The sequence below is a fragment of the Trachypithecus francoisi genome, unplaced genomic scaffold (assembly GCF_009764315.1).
Source record: "Trachypithecus francoisi isolate TF-2019V2 unplaced genomic scaffold, Tfra_2.0 Lachesis_group20, whole genome shotgun sequence".
NCBI classification, from domain to species: domain Eukaryota; kingdom Metazoa; phylum Chordata; class Mammalia; order Primates; family Cercopithecidae; genus Trachypithecus; species Trachypithecus francoisi.
The window spans coordinates 23,377,883-23,399,757 of record NW_022681466.1 but is presented as its reverse complement, the minus strand read 5'-3'; the positions used below and the strand labels follow the sequence as shown (position 1 = coordinate 23,399,757).

General features: G+C 46.8%; 1 protein-coding gene across 1 annotated transcript in view; it reads left to right on the top strand.

The window, feature by feature from the left end:
• Positions 1 to 19,441, top strand: part of TTLL6 (tubulin tyrosine ligase like 6) — a 43,231-nt gene extending 23,790 nt beyond the window's left edge. Inside the window, 8 exon segments of the mRNA XM_033183361.1 lie at positions 2,125 to 2,350; positions 3,653 to 3,828; positions 5,764 to 5,952; positions 7,128 to 7,299; positions 8,270 to 8,387; positions 8,390 to 8,547; positions 18,337 to 18,706; positions 19,176 to 19,441. Coding sequence (XP_033039252.1) covers positions 2,125 to 2,350; positions 3,653 to 3,828; positions 5,764 to 5,952; positions 7,128 to 7,299; positions 8,270 to 8,387; positions 8,390 to 8,547; positions 18,337 to 18,706; positions 19,176 to 19,441 — 1,675 coding nt within the window.
• The last annotated feature ends 2,434 nt before the right edge of the window (positions 19,442 to 21,875 follow it).

Genomic DNA, 21,875 nt, shown 5'->3' with positions numbered 1-21,875 from the left:
AGGAAGCTGGGATTGAAACCAGGGCTGCCTAACCCCCGAGTTGGTGCCCTTACCCACTAAGCCATGCTGCCCGTACCATCCACTCCATGGGCAGGGCACTGTCTTTTTTTTTTTTTTCTTGAGACGGAGTCTTGCTCTTGTCACCCAGACTGGAGTGCAGTGGTGCGATCCCGGCTCACTGCAACCTTTGACTCCTAGATTCAAGTGATTCTCTTGCCTCAGCCTCCTGAGTCGCTGGGATTACAGGCTCCTGCCACCACGCCTGGCTAATTTTTTTTTTTTTTTTTGTATTTTTACAACCCTAACGGTCAATATCAGCCATTGCCCATAGCTGTTCTTTACCCAGGGCACGTTTGTCTTTTGTCCCTAGTTGCACTTTGCTCCTTGAGGGTTACAATGGTGCCCTGGCCTTTGGGGTTCTTCCCATAGTGCTGGGCAGAGTTCTTATTTCCTCCTTTCCCTCCCATTTTGTTTCTCCTTTCCTCTTCCTCCTCTCCATCTTTTGAGACAATCTGCTTCTCATACTGACTGTCTCATCTGTCCCAAAGTTGGCAGTTGAGGTCAACTGCTCTCCCTGTCAATACCCCACTGGGGCACAAACTCAGGAGTAGTGCTGCAGTCACAGTGAATGAGAAGACAGGAAACCTGAGAACCTGGCAGGATTCTCTGGCAGACACCAAGCCATCTTCATCTTTCAGTGTGCTCAGCACATGGCTGGTATTAAATTGAATTGACTCACCACTGGGCATTATGAAATTATACAATAAAGTATATTCATTGTGATGAGTCCTGAGTCATCAAGAAAATGTTATGTTATATGTTGTTGGGGAATTATATAATCTATTTCAGGAAAATTTATTTCCCAATTAGGCAAATTAAATACATTTTTTACACTTGAAAAAAATTGGCTTAAAGCGATCTGGAAAATCCATTTATGTGCAACACTGTTTTCTGACAATGGCAGGTGGAGGAGGTGGCCTCTATATTGAGTAGTCTTGGCTTATCTGTCTTTATATAAATGCATCCTTGGTTGTTTCACATGTGTGTTGACTCCCTGAATGGTCCTGAGGCTTCCCATGACAGAGGTGACAGTTTCTAGTGTCCTTTCCTTGCATGAGGCTTTGCATGCACCAAAGGCCCTTATCAAATGCACATTGTCTGGCCGACCCTGCTTCCTCCTTCTTGACCCCTTGGGCTGGGGTCTAGTGAGCTTTTGAAACTGCTTGGATGAGCCGTGTCTCTTGTCTTTTTCATTATTTCTGCTGTTCACTCCCCTGCACCTCCTCCGTCCACATTGCCACTTCCACTTTGGCTCTCTGTGCACATGTATGTGCATGTGAGGGGGCAAATGTGTATCCCCACCACTGCCTCTTGGATTTGTGAGATCCGTCCTCTCTCGGTAATGCCCAGCTCAGAGCTGGCTGAGCACCCACTCAGGTATTTCTTCATGAAATGTTCCACGTGAGGTAGACATCTCTGAGTTCCTCTGTGATCAGGTGACCCCCAGCTGTCTCTGTTTGCCCGTGACTGAGGGGTTTCCTGGAATTCAGAACTTGCAGTTCTAAAACTGGGACAGTCCAGTTTGCCTGGCACAGTTGGTAACCTTATCTGTGGACATGCCCTGGGGTGCCTTTTCCTTGTGGGCAGCCCTAAAACAAGACTTCTGTGCCATTAATATTCCCAGAATCCCCTCAGATGGCTGAGGTGGGACCCAGGCATCAGCATTCTTAAAAGGCTGCCCACATGCTTCTAATAAACACCAGAGGCTGAGGAATCATTGCTGCCAAAGTAAAACCATGGTGTCGGGGGGCGGGGGGTTTCTTGACTCATCCCTTCCCCTGCTGATAGATGTTTTGTGGGTCACAGTGAGAGTGTCCTGACCATGTCTTATGTGACTGCATCCGCACCCACCCCAGGACTCTGAAGACTTGGAGGGAGTAGTCCTGGGATTCCTGGGACCTCCTCTGGCTCTGACACAGCCCAGGTGTCACCCTGGCTCCTGGGTGTTCGTCCCTGCTGGCTCTGGAGCTTGTCTCCACCAGGAGTTTCTGGTTTCCAGCATGCCATGGCCTCGGGTGACCAGAGGTCAGCTACACTGCCTCCTGGCCTGTGGTTCCCTTCCAGGAAGCTCTCCTCCTTCAATGCATACATGGAGGACCACAGCTACAATGTGGAGCAGATATGGAGGGATATTGAGGACGTCATCATCAAGACCCTCATCTCGGCGCACCCCATTGTCAGGCATAACTACCACACCTGCTTCCCCAGCCACACACTCAGCAGCGCCTGCTTTGAGGTCCTGGGCTTCGACGTTTTGTTGGACCGCAGACTCAAACCCTGGCTGCTGGAGGTAGGGAAGTTTGGGCGAGGGGCGAAAACGGACTCTTGTTATTGGGGCCAGCCCGCTTCAAGGATTCCGCCCTCCTGGCTTACCTGAATTGTTTCAACTTCCCAGGCCACTCCCTCCCATGGTGCCTGCTGCCTGGGGCTTTTCGCTTAGCTGAGAAGTGGCCACCAGAGGGGGGTAGACAGCTGGGAATTAGATAATTCCTTTGCCTTCTTGAGGTCCTCTCAGACAAGGAAGTGCTGATCTCAGGCACAGAGTGATTCTAAAGACAGCTCGACCTTTTGTAACAGAGTTGTCTCCCAGAAAGGGGCGTTCTTCGTCAAAGCTGGGTTGGCAACGTTCAGTATCAGACAGGAGCGACTGTGCCCCATTCTTAGGGGCCTGGACTACTCAGCTCACACACACCAGCAGAGAGTGTCCTGGGGCCTACTGCTGCTGAAACGGGTAGGGGGCCATGTAGTGAGTTTCCTGCCTCCATGGGTGGTGAGAGGAGGAGGAGAAGCTTTCCTGGCAGCTGCCTCTCTTCCTGAAAGAATTGTCCCCAGGAGCCCTCTCACGTGGCCCTTCAGGGAGCATCGTGAGGAGCAAAGGGTGCTAGTGCCAGGTTCAGTGACACAGGTCAGACTTTGGGGTGGAGAACCCGAGACTACAGGTCAGATTCCTGCAGCTTTGCCCTTCTTCCATTCCCAGTCCTTATTTCCAGGTGTGGTGGGAGGAAGAGGGATGTGCCTGTTTGCAGCCCTTACCCAAAGAGCAGAATGAGCCACCAGGAGCAAGCCCTTCAGAAACTTCTAGAAATCTGCAAATGTCACATGGTGCCTCCAAACAATACAGACTTTTCAGTGTGCAGGAATAAGTCCTTCCCTCCTCCTATCTGTCTCCCCTCCACCCTGGCCAGGCTCCTGAATGCCACTCCTCTCTACCTCCTGTATGCCACTCCTCTCTACCTCCTGTGTCCGAGCCTGTCCCTTTGGATAGTACCACTTCCATTCTGCTCTCTGGATGCCCAGTGCACATGAGGCAACACATGCACCCCAGATGGAGTGGAACACACACACCAAAGATAGGGTAGCCCTGATGCTCCCAAAGAAGAAAGGCCTGAGATAAAAACTGGTTTAACTAGAGGGAGTTATGCTTCCTCCTTTTTTCACCGCGACTCCAGTCCAGATGCTCTCCCCTCCCTTCTTCTCATCTTGGTAGTCAGGCCCTGAGGTGGGCTTTGGTAGCACCCTGGAGGTGGCATCTCGGCCTCTCTGCTTTCACTTTGGATGGCTTTGTCACCAGTTGCCCATCTTGCCCTCACAGGTCAACCACTCTCCAAGCTTCTCCACTGACTCTCGGTTGGATAAAGAGGTGAAAGATGGTCTCCTGTATGACACTTTGGTCCTGATCAACCTGGAAAGTTGTGACAAGAAGAAAGTCTTGGAGGAGGAGAGACAACGGGGGCAGTTCCTGCAGCAGTGTTGTTCTCGGGAGATGAGGTACAGTAGCACTCCCCAGCCTTAGGGGGCTCTCTCTCTCTGACTCCCCTGCTCCCAGTAAGAATGGTCTGTCCTGGGCCGGGTACAGTGTTCATGCCTGTAATCCCAGCACTTTGGGAGGCTGAGGCAGGAGGATCACCTGAGGTCAGGAGTTCGAGGCCAGCCTGGCCTGGTGAAACTCTGTCTCTACTAAAAATACAAAAAAATTAGCTGGGTGTGGTGGCACACACCTGTAATCCCAGCTACTCAGGAGGCTGAGGCAGGAGAATTGCTTGAACCTGGGAGACAGAGGTTGCAGTGAGCCGAAATCACACCACTGCACTCCAGCCTGGGCGACAGAGCGAAACTCTGTCTCAGATAAATAAATAAATACATAAATAAATAAAATAACGGTCTGCTTTGATCCAAATTATGACTCGACAGCCTACTAGTTATGTGGCCTTTCTGTCACTTCTCCAAGCCTCAGTGATCTTTCTATGAAATGGAGCTATGATACATAAGGTAGTTGGGTGAATGAAATGAGATAATGCATATAAAAGGCTTAGCAAAGCACTTGGCACTATAATACATATCGAAGGCTACTATAATCTTGCCTGGAGTTGGGGGGGGTCATTTTAACAAATGATAATCCCATTTGGAAAATGAGTTTATACTGGCAGAATGTAGCAGTTTGAATAGTTTTACTTGGAATATTCCTTTGTTCCTAGAAATAGGAGATTAAGTTACAGATATATAGCTATATATAATGGATAGAAATTAATTAATATTATGTGAAGCTTTAGGAATTACCAGCATAAAAATAAGACCATTCGTTTATTTCTACCGTTAAGAAAGATGTGTCTGTCCTTCTCCATGTTCCCATGTTGCCAGGAGCTAACATCCCCTGCTTCCTGCTGGGCAGCACTTGCCTTGTGACTGGGGCTTCCATTCTGTAGAGAGATTGTAGTGTCAGGAGACTCTGAGCCTAGTCAAGGGGATCCTTTGTTGCTTTTCAGACCCCACTACAGCCCCCTGCACTCCTCATGGGCAGAGCCAGTCTAATCCTTTGGGGCTGAGTTTCTGGAACTGATGCCGTAAATAGCATTCATGTTTGGATGGCACCATGTTTCTCAGGCACTTGCACTGTCTTCCCTGTAAGGAGTGGGCAGCTAGGTAGGGTGGAGTGCTGTGTGGCCTTGTTCTGGAAGCCAAGGAAATCAAGACTCTAGAAAGGGAACTGACTTTACAAGGTCACCCTGCTGGTAAATGACAGCTCTGGACCCAGAGCCTAGTGGGTCTGCTACCTGGGATTCCAGGATGCCTTTCACCATGTCCTGCCATCGCTAAACTCCCCGAGAAGGAGGCAGTGTCCTGTTGAGGAGCAGCTGTCAGGTTAAAGGCCTTCTCTGAATCAGTCTCCTCATTATTTGGCCCTGGATATTTCTGTGGCTCTGGGTTTCCCTGCTGTAAAAGGGGGCTTATCATTTCTCCCTACCTGACCCCCACTTCCCCAGGGGGCTGTGAGGAAGAATGAGATCATTGCAGCTCATAAACGGTCATCAAGGTCATCCAGGAAGCCCTCAAATTCAGCAAAAGTACAGCAGCTATTCTGTAGAGAAGGGTAATCAGGACTGTGAATGGGAAGGTGGTGACAGTCTGCCTAGTCAGAGCTAAGCCGAGTGGAAAATGGGTTTTACTTGGAACAGGACAGAATTTGGTGAGTTGTCAAAAAGACTGTGCTAACCAGCTCTTAGTGTATTATGACGTGGGCTGTCCCAGGAGGGCTAGAATCTCCTTTCAGGGAAACAGTCATGCATTTATTTAGCAAACCCTGATTGGCCACCATGATGTGCAAGGCCTCCATCGGGCCCTAGACGATCTCCAGCTTGGGCATGTCCCTTGCAGGCTTTGTCCCAAGAAAACTTGACAGCAGCCCCATGTTCTGCTTCCCAACAGGATTGAGGAAGTCAGGGGTTTCCGAGCCATGCAGTTAAAGAAAACTGAAACATATGAGAAGGAAAACTGTGGAGGGTTCCGACTGATTTATCCCAGTCTGAATTCGGAGAAGTATGAGAAGTTTTTCCAGGACAACAACTCCCTCTTCCAAAATACTGTTGCTTCCAGGGCTCGGGAGGAGTATGCCCGGTAGGAAGACATCCGGGATGGCGTTGGTATGGGGTTCTGGGGATTGTCTGTGATCTATTGGCTGACTGGCCTGGAGTGGCAGGGAGAGTCCCCAACCATGAAAGTTGCCAGAGCAGCCAGGCACCGTGGCTCATGCCTTGTAGTCCTAGCACTTTAGGAGGCCAAAGCAGGTGGATGGCATGAACCCAGGAGTTTAAGACCAGCCTGGACAACATGGCAAAACCCCATCTCTACAAAAAAACAAAAAGGAAAATAGCCAGGCGTGGTTGCCTGTGCCTATACTCCCAGCTACTCAGGAGGCTGAGGTAGGAGAATCACCTGAGCTCAGGGCGGAGGGGTGGAGGTTGCAGTGAGTTGTGACTGCACCCCTGCACTCCAGCCTGGGTGTCAGAGTCAGACCTTGTCTCAAAGAAAAGCAAAAACAGAAAGTTGCCTGATGAACATCTGCCCTGGTCTCACAAGGACAAGGAATTGGAAGATTCCCTGTGTGAAGTGGAGAGAGGTAACTCTTTCTAGAAACTGACTCCGGAGGATAGCTACCCCCTCAAAGCTGCCTCATGGATTCACACAGGCATAAACTCCAGGAGCTGGAGGGACTCATCCACTGAGCCCAGTCCTCTCCTACCAGCTCATTTTATGGAAAGAGAGGGCAGAGCAGAGGAGCGATCACATATAAAGATGATGACAGAAGAGGGACCAGAACTCCCCTGTGTCCTGACTCATGAGACTGAGTTATTTCTGCTATATTATGTCACCTTTTGTCCACTCTCAGCATCCATTGGCTACAGAGGCCCAGCACATGAAATGGCCCAATATGAGATCCTTTGGCTTTATCCTCCTACCCAGACCCTCTTCCCGGCACCTGCCATGGATGGGAACTGGCCTGCTGGGAAGTGGGGAATAGATAGGGGTGTGGTGGACTAGGGAATAGCCCCCTTACTGTGCATCTCTCCTTGCGTGCTGTTCCCACACAGGGGATGGTATGCTTGGCAGAATGATGCTTTCCTCCACACCCTGCTCCTTAACCTTCAATCACTTGTGCAGACTGGATATGTTGGAGAAGGGAACGTGGAACTCGCTACCTCTTCGCCCAGTCATGTCCATCCCTCAAGGAGAATGCTTGCCTGCACAGCGCATCCCTAACCCCGTGACATTCACTTGTTCTTCATGGGCAGGCAGCTGATCCAGGAGCTGAGACTAAAACAGGAGAAAAAGCCCTTCCAAATGAAGAAGAAGGTAGAGATGCAGGGGGAATCGGCAAGCGAGCAAGTGAGAAAGAAGGGCGTGAAGGGCTGGCAACAAAAACAGCAGCAGAAAGACAAGGCTGCCACCCAAGCCTCCAAACAGGTAAACCCGGATCATAGGGAACACATGTAGCCAGCACCCTTCCCCACCTGGGCCTGGTCCGTGGGGGGTTGCTGAGGAGACCACTGCTCAGAGCCCAGACACACTGAAGGGCTGCACAGAGGGCTGGGCAACGACAGGGTAGTGCGGGGAGCCCTGAAGGCACACAGGAGCTGGCATCTTTTAGAGAATCCCTCCATCCAGGCAACAGAGGACTCTCACTGGTCTGTCCTGCTTGCCTCCTCCAGTAGGAGTAAGAGCAGCCAGGCCATGCTGGGAGGCTAAGAACGAACCTTATTTAGGGAACCTTATTTAGGGCTTCAGGAGTGCATATATTCCTGGTCCTCAACTGCAGCTTGGGTTGGAATGCTCCCCTCTAGTAGGCCAGGGCACAGTGGAGAGAGCAGGCTACTGGGAAGAACTTCTGGGAGGAGGACTCTCAGAACATTACATGGGATGCTGATCATGGCTAGATCTATCCTCCTCTGTGCAAAGCGTGGACCAGTCCTGGCTGTGGGTCAGCTGTCCAGTTGGCCTGTGGTCTGTCTTCGCCTTCTCTGCTTACCACTCTCTTCTAGCTCGGTGGGAAGATTCAGCTGAGTTTTCAATCCATCTCCTTTGTCTCAAAGACTCACCTGGATTGGAGCAGAGATTTTTGTTTCATATTATTTAACTTTGTTAGGGTCACAAACCCTTTAAGAATTTGATAAAAGCTATGGAATCTCTTGCCAGAAAGTACAAAATGCACAGTTTTTAAACTGCAATTTCAAGTGGCTCAGACCCTGTGAAGCTATCCACGAGTCCTGTAAGGGTCCCAGAATTCCAGGTTGAGAGCCCCATGTTAGAGAAATTTTGCTGTCTACTGCTTTCCTTCTCCTCATCTCCTTTGTACCTACCCCTGGGTGCAGATGAATCTGGAAGTGGATAGAGCTGGGTTCCCATGGGCTGTGTGTTGTGGTTTCCTCCTCCCCAGTACATCCAGCCATTGACATTAGTGTCCTACACACCTGACTTGCTCCTGAGTGTCCAAGATGAAAGGAAAAATGAAACAGACAGCAGCTTCCACGAGGAAGCCCCCATGAAGGAGGCCGGCCCTGTTTCCCCAAGCCGACATCTGCGAGGCCCTCCAGTTCTGTACCAGACCTGAGGAATATCAGTCTCAGCAGCTCCGAGCTGGATCCCAGTAAACCAAACTTCAGCATAAAGGAGGCCAAGTCTGCCTCTGCAGTGAACGTTTTCGCTGGCACCGTGGTAAGTAGTGAGCCGAGCTCTGGGAGGGAGTGGTGGGAGTCTTGCTTACTGGTCCTTTTTCTACCCCCAACTTGCTGTGACCCTTTGAGTAGGCCACTGAGCCTCCCTGGGCCTTGGTGTCTCCCCTTGAGAAGCCCACGCTATGGAATGGCATAGCTGCTGGGAGGACCAGCATTTAGGAAGGCGCTTTTGTGAGTCCCCTCTTGGGAAGCAGGTTATCCCCGGGAGTGGATCCTAGAGCTGCTGTGGCAAATTGCCTCCAACTTGGTGGAGGCAACACCGTTTATTCTCTCATGGTTCTTGAGGCTGGAAGTCTGAAACCAAGGTGTTGGCAGGACCATGCTCCATCTCAGGGCTCTAGGGGGAAGATCCTTCCTTCCTTCTTTGCTTCTTGCTGGATTCTGTCTGGTGGCTGCTGAGTGCTTGGCAGTCCTTGGTTTGTGGCAGCATAACTCCAATCTCTACCTCTGGTGTCACGTGACTTTCTTCTCTGTGCTTCTCCTCTGTGTATCTTTGCTTTTTTCTTTTTTTTTTGAGACAAGGTCTGGCTCTGTTACCCAGGCTGGAGTGCAATGGTGCAATCTCTGCTCACTGCAACCTCTGCCTCCCACGCTCAAGCCATCCTCCCACCTCAGCCTCCCAAGTAGCTGGGACTACAGGCACACACCACCACGCCCGGCTAATTTTTGTATTTTTTGTGGAGAAGGTTTCACCGTGTTGCCCATGCTGGTCTTGAACTCATGAGCTCAAGCCTCCCAAAGTGTTGAGATTACAGACGTGAGCCACGACGCCTGGCCTTCCTCTGTGTATCTTTACATGGCCTTCTTATAAGGACACCAGTCATTGGATTTAGGGCCTACCCTAATCCAGTATGATCTCATCTTAACTTGACTAATCATACCTGCGAAGACCCTCTCTCCAAATAAGGTTTTGGTAGTACACCTTTGAACTCAGCACAGGCTTAACAGTATTTCTCAAACTCTGTTGATATATGGACACCTTGTTTTGAAGGAAAGAAAACTCTCTCAGACCCCCATGGTAGACTTAAATTATTTTTATGAATATATACAAGCATAAAACCAGATATAAAATATTTATACTTAGAGCACTTAGACAACCATAGAACCAAACCAAAACAAATAGCACCAATAAAATTCAAATAAAAGCTGGGCGCAGTAGCTCATGCCTGTTATCCCAGCACTTTGGGAGGCTGAAGCAGGTGGATCACTGGAGGTCAGGAGTTCGAGACCAGCTTGGCCAACATGGTGAAACCCCGTCTCTACTAAATTACAAAAATTAGCCAGGTGTGGTGGTGCATGCCTGTAATTTCAGCTACTTGGGAGCCTGAGACAAGAGAATTGCTTGCCCGGGAGGCAGAGGTTGCAGTGAGCCCAGATCATGCCATTGCACTCCAGCCCGGGCAACAGAGTGAGACTCTATCTCAAAAGAAAAAAAAAAAAAAAAGATCAAATAAAAATATTCCCTTAAGGTGACAGTTAACTTTCTATTTTTGCAGAAACGAAGTTGCCACATGAATATGGTACTAAGTGCCCTAGCACGGATCTCTTTGTGTTCCTCCCACTGAAGCCCACCAAGGGCTGACTCTGCTGTAATTACTGGAAAATCTTCAGCATTGTTGGGCCTTCATTTGGACCAAGTGCAGTAGAGAGTAGGGCAATGTTTTTCAAAATTTTAGCCATAGCCCACAGTAAGAAATCCACTTTATTTCACAATCCATCACCCTGCCCCATCTCCCACACACACACCTGGAAAAAAGTTTCTAAAACAGTGCTTAGGCATACTACATATGATACCTCAATTAACATTTTATATCCTGTGCTATTCTGTCTGTTCTATTCTTTGAAAAAGTACCAGTTAAGGCTGGGCACAGTGACTCACTCCTGTAATCTCAGCACTTTAGGAGGCCGAGGTGGGTGGATCACCTGAGGTCAGGAGTTCAAGACCAGCTTTGGCAACATGGTGAAACCTCATCTCTACAAAAATACAAAAATTAGCCGGGCATGATGGTGGGTGCCTACAATCCCATCTACTTGGGAGGCTGAGGTGGAAGAATCACTTGAACCCAGGAGATGGAGGTTGCAGTGAGCCAAGATCATGCCATTGCACTTCGGCCTGGGCAACAGAGTGAGACTCTTTCTCAAAAAAACAAAACAAAACAAAACAAAAACAAAAACAAACAAACAAAAATATCAGTTACAACCTACCAGATTAATTCATGATTTCATAGGTTTACAACCCCATGGTTTGAAAAGCACCTTTAAGAGAGTAAGCTTTGCAATTTCATAATTTCTTGGGCATATGACACCAAAAGCACAGTGAACAGAAGCGAAAATAGGCAAATGGGACCATGTCAAACTGAAAACTTTTGCACAGTAAAGGCAACAACCAACCGAGTGAAAAGGCAACTTGGGCAATGGGAGAAAATATTTGCAAACCGGGGCCAGGTGCAGTGACTCATGCCTGTAATCCCAGCACTTTGGGAGGCCGAGGCAGGAGGATCACCTCAGGTCAGGAGTTCAAGACCAGCCTGGTCAACATGGTGAAACCCCATTTCTATAAAAATGCAAAACCTAGCCAGCAATGGTGGTGCGTGTCTGTAATCCTAGCTACTCGGGGGGCTGAGGCAGGAGAATTGCTTGAACCTGGGAGGCAGAGGTTGCAGTGAGCCGAGATCGAGCCTGGGTGATAGAGTGAGACTTTGTCTCAAAAACAAACAAACAAACAAACAAAACAAACAAGAAAGAAAGAAAGAAAGAAAGAAAAAGTATATATATTTACAAACCATGTGTCTGATAAGGGATTTACCTTAGTCTATTCAGGCTGCTATAACAAAATGCCTTAGACTGGGTAACTTATAAACAACAGAAATTTATTTCTTACAGTTCTGGAGGCTGGGAAGTCCAAGATCAAGGCGCCGGCAAGTTTGTTGTCTGGTGAGGGCCTATCCCTCATAGATGGCAGTTTCTTGCTGTGTCCTCACATGGTGGAAGGAGCTAGCTAACTCTCTGAGGCCTGTTTTATAAGGGTACCAATTCCATTCATGAGGGTTCTGCCCTTATCACCTAGTCATCTCCCAAAGGCCACACCTTTTACTACCATCCCCTTGGGGGTTAGGACTTCAACATGAATTTTGGGGGAATATCAACATTCACACCATAGCAGGCTTAATATCCAGCATTATGAAGAATTCCTACATCTCAACAGCAACAAAAATACAATTTAAAAATAGACAAAGGACTTGAACAAACATTTTTCTAAAGAAGATAAACAAATGGCCAATAGCATGAAAAGATGCTCAACATCACTAGTCATCAGGGAAATGCACATCAAAACCATGAAATATCACCTCATAGCTATTAGGATAGTCATTACTTTTAAAAAAATGAAAAACAGAGGGGCTGGGCGCGGTGCCTCACGCCTGTAATCCCAGCACTTTGGGAGGCTGAGATGGGTGAATCACGAGGTCAGGAGATCGAGACCATCCTGGCTAACACGGTGAAACCCCATCTCTACTAAAAATACAAAAAATTAGCTGGGCATGGTGGTGGGTGCCTGTAGTCCCAGCTACTCGGGAGGCTAAGGCAGGAGAATGGCGTGAACCCGGGAAGTGGAGCTTGCAGTGAGCCAAGGTCGCGCCACTGCATTCTAGCCTGGGCAACAGAGCGAGATTCTGCCTCAAAAACAACAACAACAACAACAACAACAACAACAACAACAACAAAAGACCAGAAAATAAGCCTTGGTAAGGATGTGGAGAAATTGGAATCTTTCTGCACTGTTGATGGGAATGTAAAATGCTGCAGCCTCTAAGAAAACAATGCGGAGCTTCCTCAAAAAATTAAAAATAGGGCCAGGTGTGGTGGCTTATGCCTGGAATCCCAGCACTTTGGGAAGCTGAGGCAGGCAGATCACTTAAGGCCAAGAGTTCAAGACCAGCCTGGCCAACATCATGAAACCCCATCTCTACTAAAAATACAAAAGTTAGCCGGGTGTGGTGGCACACACATGTAATGCCAGCTCCTCAGGAGGCTGAGGCAGGAGAATTGCTTGAACCCGGGAGGCGGGTTTACAGTGAGCCAAGATCACGCCACTGCACTCCAGCCTGGGCAACACAGTGAGACTCTTGTCTAAAAAAAAAAAAAATTAAAAATAGAATTACCATCCCACTAACCATCCCACTCCTGTGTATATATCCAAAATAATGGAAAACAGGATCTCAAAAAGATATTTGCACACCCATGTTCATTGCAGCATTTTTCATAATAGCCAAGAGGTAGAAGCAACCTAAAATGTCCATCAACCGCAGATAAATGAATAAAGAAAATGTGGTATATACATATAATGAAATATTATTCAGCCTTAAAAAAGAGAGTAATCCTGTCAAATGCTGCAACAGGACTTAACCTTGAGGATGTTTATGCTAAGTGAAAGAAGCTAGTCACAGAAAGAGAAATACTGTTATGATTCCATTTCTGTGAAGTATCTAGAGTAGCCACTCTTACAAAGTGGAATCATGGTTGCCAGGGACTGGGTGGAGGGAGAGAAAGGGGAATTGTCTAATAAATAGAGAAGTTAAGTTTCACAAGGTGCAGAAGTTCTAGAGATCTCTTGCACAACAAATGTGCATATAGTTAACACTACTACATATAGAACACTTTAAAATGACTAAGATGGTAGATTTTATGTTTTTTATTTATTTATTTATTTTAACCACAATTTGAAATAGAGTTTTTGCTTTGGAGATCTGGCTACCTTTGATTGGATCCTGGAGTCTCCTTTTAGTAGATATAGAACTTCCTTTTAGTCACTTTAAATTCCCTAAGCCTCGGTTTTCCCATTTAAAGACTGGATTTTTAAAAATAGAGTCTGGGCGCAGTGGCTCACATCTGTAATGCCAGCATTTTGGGAGGCTGAGGTGGGCAGATAATTTGAGGTCAGGAGTTCGCTGAGGCAGGAGAATCACTTGGACCCAGGAGGCAGAGAATGCAGTGAGCTGAGATTGCGCCATCGCACTCCAGCCTGGGTGACAAGAACCAAACTCCATCTCAAAATAAATAAATAAAATGTATTTAAATATAATTTGATTATACATCTCATTGTATGTCCTCTTTTTTTTTTTTTTCTGAGCCCTGTTTTTTTCCTAAGATTAAATTTACTCAAATCTTAACTGTACAATTTTGGCAAATAAATATACCCTATAACCTACACGCTATCATGATATATCATGATACAGAACATTTTGATATCTCTAGAAAGTTTTCTCCTGTTTCTTCCCAAGCAATCTCCCTCCCCTCATCCCTCCTCAAGGCATCTGCTACCCTGACTCCGACTTCTTTGACTTTTTCACCTTAGTTTTGCCTGTTCTCGAATTTTACGTACATGGAGTAATATAGTATATATTCTTTTGTGTATGGCTTCTTTGGCTCAGTACATATCTCTGAGATAAATCCATGTTGTTGAGCTAATCAGTAATTTGCTAAGTTGTATTTCCCTGTACAGACATGCTACAGTTTGTTTATCCATTCACCTATTGACAGACTTTTGGATTGTTCCCAGTTTTTTGTTTGTTTGGTTGTTTATTTTATGGTCGTTAAAGCTCCTGTGAACATTTTTGTAAACAGCTGTTTGTGGACAAGTGCTTTCATTTCCTTGTATAACTACCTAGGAGAAAGATCATTGGATCAAAAGGTAAATCTATATGTAACTTTATAAGAAACTCCAAAGTGACTGTATTATTGTACATTTTAACTAGCAATTTATGAGAGTTCCAGTTGCTCCATAGCTCCATATCTTTGTTAACGTTTTGGTGTTATCTGTCTTTTTTTTTTTTTTTTTTTGAGATAGAGTCTCGCTCTGTTGCCCAGGCTAGAGTGCAGTGGCACAGTCTTGGCTCACTGCAACTGCAGCCTCCAGGGTTCAAGCAATTCTCATGCCTCAGCTTTTAAATTTGAACCACTCTAATGGCTATGTTTTGATATCTCATTGTAGTTTTACTTTGTATTTCCCTGCTGTTTACTGGTTATTTATCTTTCTTTGTCAAGTATGTTCAAGTTTTCATCCCTTCTCTTTTTTCCCCCACCTCTGAGACAGAGCCTCATTCTGTCACCCAGGTTGGAATGCAGTGGCACCACCATAGCTCATTGCAACCTCAAATTCCTGAGCTCAAGGGATCCTCCCTTTCACCTCAGCCTCCTGAGTAGCTGAGACTATAGGCCCTCACCACTGTTCCTGGCTAGTCTTTTTATTGTTGTTGTTGTTGAGATGGAGTCTCACTCTGTTACCCAGGCTGGAGTGCAATGGTGTGGTCTCAGCTCACTGCAACCTCCACCTCCCAGGTTCAAGCGATTCTCCTGCCTCAGCCTCCTGAGTAGACAGGATTACAGATGAACACCACCATGCCCAGCTAATTTTTGTATTTTTAGTAGAGACGGGGTTTCACTATGTTGGTCAGGCTGGTCTCAAACTCCTGACTTTGTGATCAGCCCGCCTCAGCCTCCCAAAGTGCTGGGATTACAGGTGTGAGCCACTATGTCTGGCAATTTTTTTTTTTTTGTTTTAAGAGACCGAGTCTTGCTTTGTTGCCCAGGCTGGTTTCAAATTCCTGGGCTTAAGCAGTCCTCCCACCTCAGCCTCCCAATGTGCTGGGATTACAGGCACGAGCCACTGTGCCTGGCCCCCTTTTTGGGTAGGATTGTTTGTCTTTTGACTATTCCATTATGGGAATTACTTAATTTATATATTCTGGAAATTTGCCTGTTTTTTTCCTAGTAGTGTTTTTTGATTAGTGAAAAATTTTAATTTTGATAAAGTTTATCAATTTTTCTTGTATACGTCTTCCTTCCTTCCTTCCTTCCTTCCTTCCTTCCTTCCTTCTTTCCTTCCTCCTTCCCTCCCTCCCTCTTTCTTTATTTCTTTCTTGTCTTTTTTTTTTTTTTGAGATGGAGTCTCGCTCTGTAGCCCAGGCTGGAGTGCAGTGGCATGATCTTGGCTCACTGCAACCTCTGCCTCCCGGGTTCAAGTGATTTTCCTGCCTCAGCCTCCCAAGTAGCTGGGACTACAGGTACACACAACCACACCCGGCTACTTTTTGTATTTTTAGTAGAGACGTAGTTTTGTCATGTTGATCAGGCTGGTCTTGAACCCCTGACCTCGAGTGACCCGCCCGCCTGGGCCTCCCAAAGTGTTGGGATTAAAGACGTGAGCCACCGCGCCCAGCGTGGCTGTTGCTTTCTATATCCTATCTAAGAGATTTTTATGTACCTCAGGTCACAAATATATTCTCCTATGTTTTTTCTTTTTTGAGACAGTCTCACTCTGTTTCCAGGCTGGTGTGCGGTAGCACAGTCTCGGCTCACTGCAACCTCTGCCTCCCAGGTTCAAGCAATTCTCCTGTCTCAGCCTCCTGAGTAGCTGGGACTACAGGCGCCCACCACCATGCCTGGCTAATTTTTGTATTTTTAGTAGAGATGAGGTTTCACCATACTGGTCAGGCTGGTCTCGAACTCCTGACCTCAGGTGATCCTCCTGCCTCGGCCTCCCAAAGTGCTGGGATTACAGGCCTGAACCACTGCACTCGGCCACTCCTATGTTTTTTCTAGAAGTTTTATAACTTTAGCTTTGTGTTTCAGGTTTATGATTCACATCAAATTAATTTTTAAGTATGTTAGATGACGAGATCCAAGGTTTGTTTTTGCCATATATATGTTCAGTTGTACCAAAACTATTTATTGTAAAGACTTTCCTTTATCATTGAATTGCTTTGGTAACTTGACTGAAAAGTGATTGACTATGTAGATGTAGATCTATTTTTGTACTCTAATCTGTTCCTTTGATTTTTTAGGGGTGTGTGTGTGTGTGTGTGTGTGTGTCTATCCTTATGCCAATACCACATTGTCTTGATTACTGAACCCTATATAGAAAATCTTGGAATCAGATAATATAAGTCCTCCACTTTTGCTGTTTTTTTTCAAGACTGTTTTGGGTCTTCTAGGTCCTTTGCATTTCCACTTAAATTTTAGAATAAATTCATCAATTTTTGCAAAGAAGCACGCTGGGATTCTGATTGGCATTGTGCTGAATCTGCAGAAAATTTTGAGGAGAAACAATTTCTTTAACAATAGTGAATCTTTGGTATTATGCAGCAAGAAATCAAAATAAAACAAAGCAAAATAGTGAATCTTCCAATCTTCCAACATGATTTATCTTTCCATTTATTTAGATATTCTCTCATTTCCTCAACAGAGTTTTGTAGTTTTTAATGTAGACATTCTGCACATCTTTTGTTAAATTTATTCCTATTTGTTTTTTGACAATATTGTAAATGGAATTATTTATTTAGATTTTAATTTCCAGCTGTTTGTTCTTAGCATATAGAAATAATGATTAATGTATACTATCCTGAATTTTGAGACTTAAATTTCTTATGAATTCTAGTTAGTTTTTTTGTTGATTCTTTAGGATTTTCATCATATGTCATTTTCAAATAAAGACAGAGCAAAACTCCGTCTCAAAAAAAAAAAAAAAGATGGAGTTTCACTCTGTCACCCAGGCTAGCGTGCAGTAGCACAATCTTTGCTCAGTCTCCTGGGTTCAATCAATTCTCTTGCCCCAGCCTCCTGAGTAGCTGGGATTCATAGGTGCCCGCCACTATGCCCACCTACTTTTTGTATTTTTAGTAGAGACAGGGTTTCACCATATTGGCCAGGCTGGTCTCGAACTCCTGACCTCAAGTCATCCACCCGCCTCAGCCTCCCAAAGTGCTGGGATTACAGGCGTGAGCCATGGTGCCTGGTGATTTGTCATTATTTCTTATCTAAATATTTGGATAGAATTCTCCAGAGAAACTATCTGGGCCTGGACATTTATTTTAAACTAAAAATTCAATTTAAAAAAGTAGATATAAGACTATCCAAATCACTTATTTTATTTTATTTTATTTTATTTTTATTTTTTGAGGCGGAATCTCGCTCTGTCACCCAGGCTGGAGTGCAGTGGCGCCATCTCGGCTCACTACAAGCTCCGCCTCCCGGGTTCACGCCATTCTCCTGTCTCAGCCTCCGGAGTAGCTGGGACTACAGGCGCCCGCCACCATGCCGAGCACTTTGGGAGGCTGAGGTGGGCTGATCACTTGAACCCAGGAGTTTGAGACCAGCCTGAGCAACATTGCAAAACCCCATCTCTACAAAAAATACAAAAGCTGGACGTGATGGTGCATGCCTGTGGTCCCAACTACTGGGAGACAGAGGTGGGAGGATTGCTTGAGCCCAGGAGGTGGAGGTTAGAGTGAGCCAAGATTGCACCACTGCGCTCCAGCCAGGGTGACAGGGCGAGATCCTGTCTCAAATAATAACAACAACAATAACAATAATAATACCTATTGTTCTGATGGCCAATCTTTGTTGTTTATAATCTCTCTCATGTGTAGAGACTTTTAGAGGAGGCTGTAGAGTCTTCTACCGTCTTCTGCCCTACTGTTTAACCAACTCATGGTGAGGAAACTCTTCTAACCTAATCTTTCTTGCTGCTAATGAATCAGCTCTTAATCTATTTATTTTAATCAAGAGTAGCATGGGAGCTGGGCATGGTGGCACTCACATGTAGTCCCAGCTACTCAGGAGGCTGAGGCGGGACGATCACTTGAGCCCAATTTGAGACCAGCCTGGGCAGCATAGCAAGATCTTGTCTCAAAAAGTAAAAATAAAAAAAGAATAGCATAGGAAGGAACCCTTAGCTTTCCACAGTCTCATTTTGAACTGTCTTTTCTTCCAGCGCTTAACCTCAGTAGAAACCACCCCAGAATCCACCACCCAAGTCTCAATCTCCCCAAAGTCTCCACCAACCCTGGCCATGACCACCAGCTCTGAGTACAGTGGCCCAGAGATGGATAGGGTGGTATCCTTTAAATGCAAGAAGCAGCAGACCCCTCCACAGTTAATCCAGAAGGAAATGTTAAAACCTTTTCTGCCCACAAAATCCAAGAGCTTCTGGGGGAGTCCGAACACAAACTGGAGTTTGCTGAAGAGTGACATGAAGAAGCCACATTTGCTATCCGAGCTACTGACCAAGCTTCAACAGAGGGGAAAGCTCTCCTTCTTCCCAGCTCACTACAACCCCAAGCTGGGAATGAATAGCCTGTCACGTGAGTGCCAGTGTGTTCAGGGATGTGCCAGGAGATTAAAGGGGAGACGGACCGATAGAAACAGTCCTAATCTGTGGGGAGCTCCCAGTCTTTGGAAGGGGACAGCCCTTGTCCTCAGGGAAACCCCAGTTTGATGGTGGAGACACAGTCCATACCATTAGGAGGCCTCTAGTCTGATTGGGAAGACAAAGAAGATAAAAACAGAATGCTGTCCAAGTCCCTTCTTCAACATTTCCTAGTTCTCATTCACATGAGGCTCATTCAGCTGAGGCTGCACCAGTTATTGATGTTAACTATGAAAAAATGGGGAAGAAAAACTATTTGGAGAAAAGGAGCAATGGCTGATTCTGGCTCAAAGAGCTTCAGCCAGTTATAGGCCATGGAACCCTACTGGGAGGTAGTCTTCACCAGGAATTTGTGCTGAATCCAGCAGCACAAATCGCTGATGCTTATGACTTTGCCTTTCCAGAAAACCCCTCCCTGCCTGAGGAGTGCCACTCCTGCAGTGACAGCTCTGGCGAGAAGAGGCAGCTGGATGTGCCCTCCCTCCTCTTGCAGGGTCCTCAGAGCTATAATGTTACTCTGAGGGACCTGCTGGTGATTGCCACTCCAGCCCGACTGGATCCAAGGCCTTGCAAAAGCCACACAAATGCTCTGAGGGACCCGTGTATGCAGGATCAAGAAGCATACAGCCATTGCCTGATCTCTGGCCAAAAAGGATGTTAGAGGAGCTAGGTAGGCCCACACATATTCCCTTAATGCATTTGGTGCGTTGGCAAATGCTCTGTGTTTTTCTGGAATGTTGGATAGGTAGAAGGATGGATGGATTGATAAAGACATACAGGTAAGTAGACAATGAAGACTTAGTCAAAATGTGACCCTGGCTGGCCACAATGGCTCATGCCTATAATCCCAGTACTTTGGGAGGCCAAGGCAGGAGGATCCCTTGAGCCAATGAGTTTGAGACCAGCCTGGGCAACATAAGGGAGACTGAATCTCTACAAAAAATTTAAAAATTAGCTGGATGTGGTGGCATATGCCTGTGGTCCCAGCTACTTGAGAAGCTGAGGTGAGAAGACCTCTTGAGGCAAGGGGTTCAAGACCAGCCTGGGCAACATAGCAAGACCCTGTCTCTACAAAAAATTTAAAAATTAGGCTGGGTGCAGTGGCTCACGCCTGTAATCCCAGACTTTGGGAGGCGGAGGTGGGCGGATCATACAGTCAGGAAATTGAGACCATTCTGGCTAACACAGTGGAACCCTGTCTCTACTAAAAATACAAAAAATTAGCTGGGCGTGGTATCACGGGCCGTAGTCCCAGCCACTCAGGAGGCTGAGGCTTGCCTCCTGAGGGAGGGAGAGAGAGGGAGGGGTTGGGAAGGAGAGGTTGCAGTGAGCTGAGATCGCGCCACTGCACTCCAGCCTGGGTGACAGAGTGACTCCGTCTCAAATAATAGTAATAATAATAATTTTAAAATTAGCTGAGTGTGGTGGAGCATGCCTGTGGTCCCAGCTGCTTGGGAGGCCAAGGTAGGCGGATTCATTGAACCCAGAGCTCAAGGTTGCAGTGAGCAGGGATTGTACCACTGCACTCCAGCCTGGGTGACAGAGCAACGCTCTGTCTCCAAAAAACAAACAAACAAACAAAAAGTGACCCCTTTGCTATGTATTAATATATTTCTGATAGAACTGATCTGCCCCTACTAGGCACTTTGCCTTGTCTTCCACTTATGGCTAAAATTGAGATAGTCATATATGGAGATCCCAGAAGTAGAAGCATGTCAACCATGATGGGTGGATTTTCATACCCTTCAAGCTATGCTGCCTGGTCTAGGCCTAGATCACTTGCCCCAAAGGCTGGCCCTGTAATGGAGTGTGCTGAGGGGACAGAGCAACAGGGCAGCAGAGACTGAGATGTGGAACCAAAGGCCTTTGAGAAGCTTTGGTTCCATGGTGCAAAAGGCCCCAGGAGATGGTAGGATGCCCTCCATCTGAACTTCAGTGCTTCTGAGGGAAGGTCATATATAAAAACTTGGGAGAACCCTACAACATAGAGCTGTGGAATTAAGGGATCTGTGCTGCTTGACTGTCTAAAGAAGGAGGCTAGAGATTTGAATCATCTCACTCCACCCTGCCACCCAAAGCTTTACTGTGAGCAGATACTCTGACCTGGCCCCTTGTGACCAGTAGCTCACACTGCAGGAGGGCCTGCAAGGAAACATCCAACCCATAGAGATCAACTTGGGTGCCTGTAAAAATGCATATTCCAGGGCCTCCTCCCAGAAATTTTGATTCAGTAGCTCCTGGGTGGAGAGCCCAGGAATCTGCATTTTATGAAGCTCCTCTGGGTGATTCTGATAGACCTGTCACCATGCTCAGAGAAGAGCTGGGCCTGATGTTTCCCCATTTCCCTGATGATAGGAATCATATGAGGGCCTTGTTTAAGCCTATAGTTTCTCAGGGCAAACCCTCTGGGAATTCTGGCATAAGAGGGCTGAGAAGGGGCCCTGGGAGTTTGTCTTTTGAACAAGTCTTTTAAATATGGGTAATAGGCCAGGCGCGGTGGCTCGTGCCTGTAATCCCAGCACTTTGGGAGGCCGAGGCGGGCACATCACTAGGTCAGGAGTTCGAGACCAGCCTAGCCAATATGGTGAAACCCCATCTCTACTAAAAATACAAAAAGTAGGCTGGGTGCGGTGGCTCATGCCTGTAATCTCAGCACTTTGGGAGGCTGAGGCGGGTGGGTCACAAGGTCAGGAGTTCAAGACCAGCCTGGCCAAGATGGTGAAATCCCGTCTCTACTAAAAATACAAAAATTAGCCGGGTGAGGTGGCGGGCGCCTGTAGTCCCAGCTACTTGAGAGGTTGAGGCAGGAGAATGGCATGAACCCAGGAGGCGAAGCTTGCAGTGAACCAAGATCGCGCCACTGCACTCCAGCCTGGGTGACAGAGCGAGACTCCGTCTCAAAAAAACAAACACAAAAACAAAAACAAAAAAACCCCAAAAAACCGGGCATGATGGCACGTGCCTGTAGTCCCAGCTACAGTTGCAGTGAGCTGAGATTGCGCCACTGCGCTCCAACCTGGGCGACACAGTGAGACTCCATCTCCAAAAAACAAAACAAAACAACAACCACAACAACAACAGAAACATATGGGTAATAAGTACTT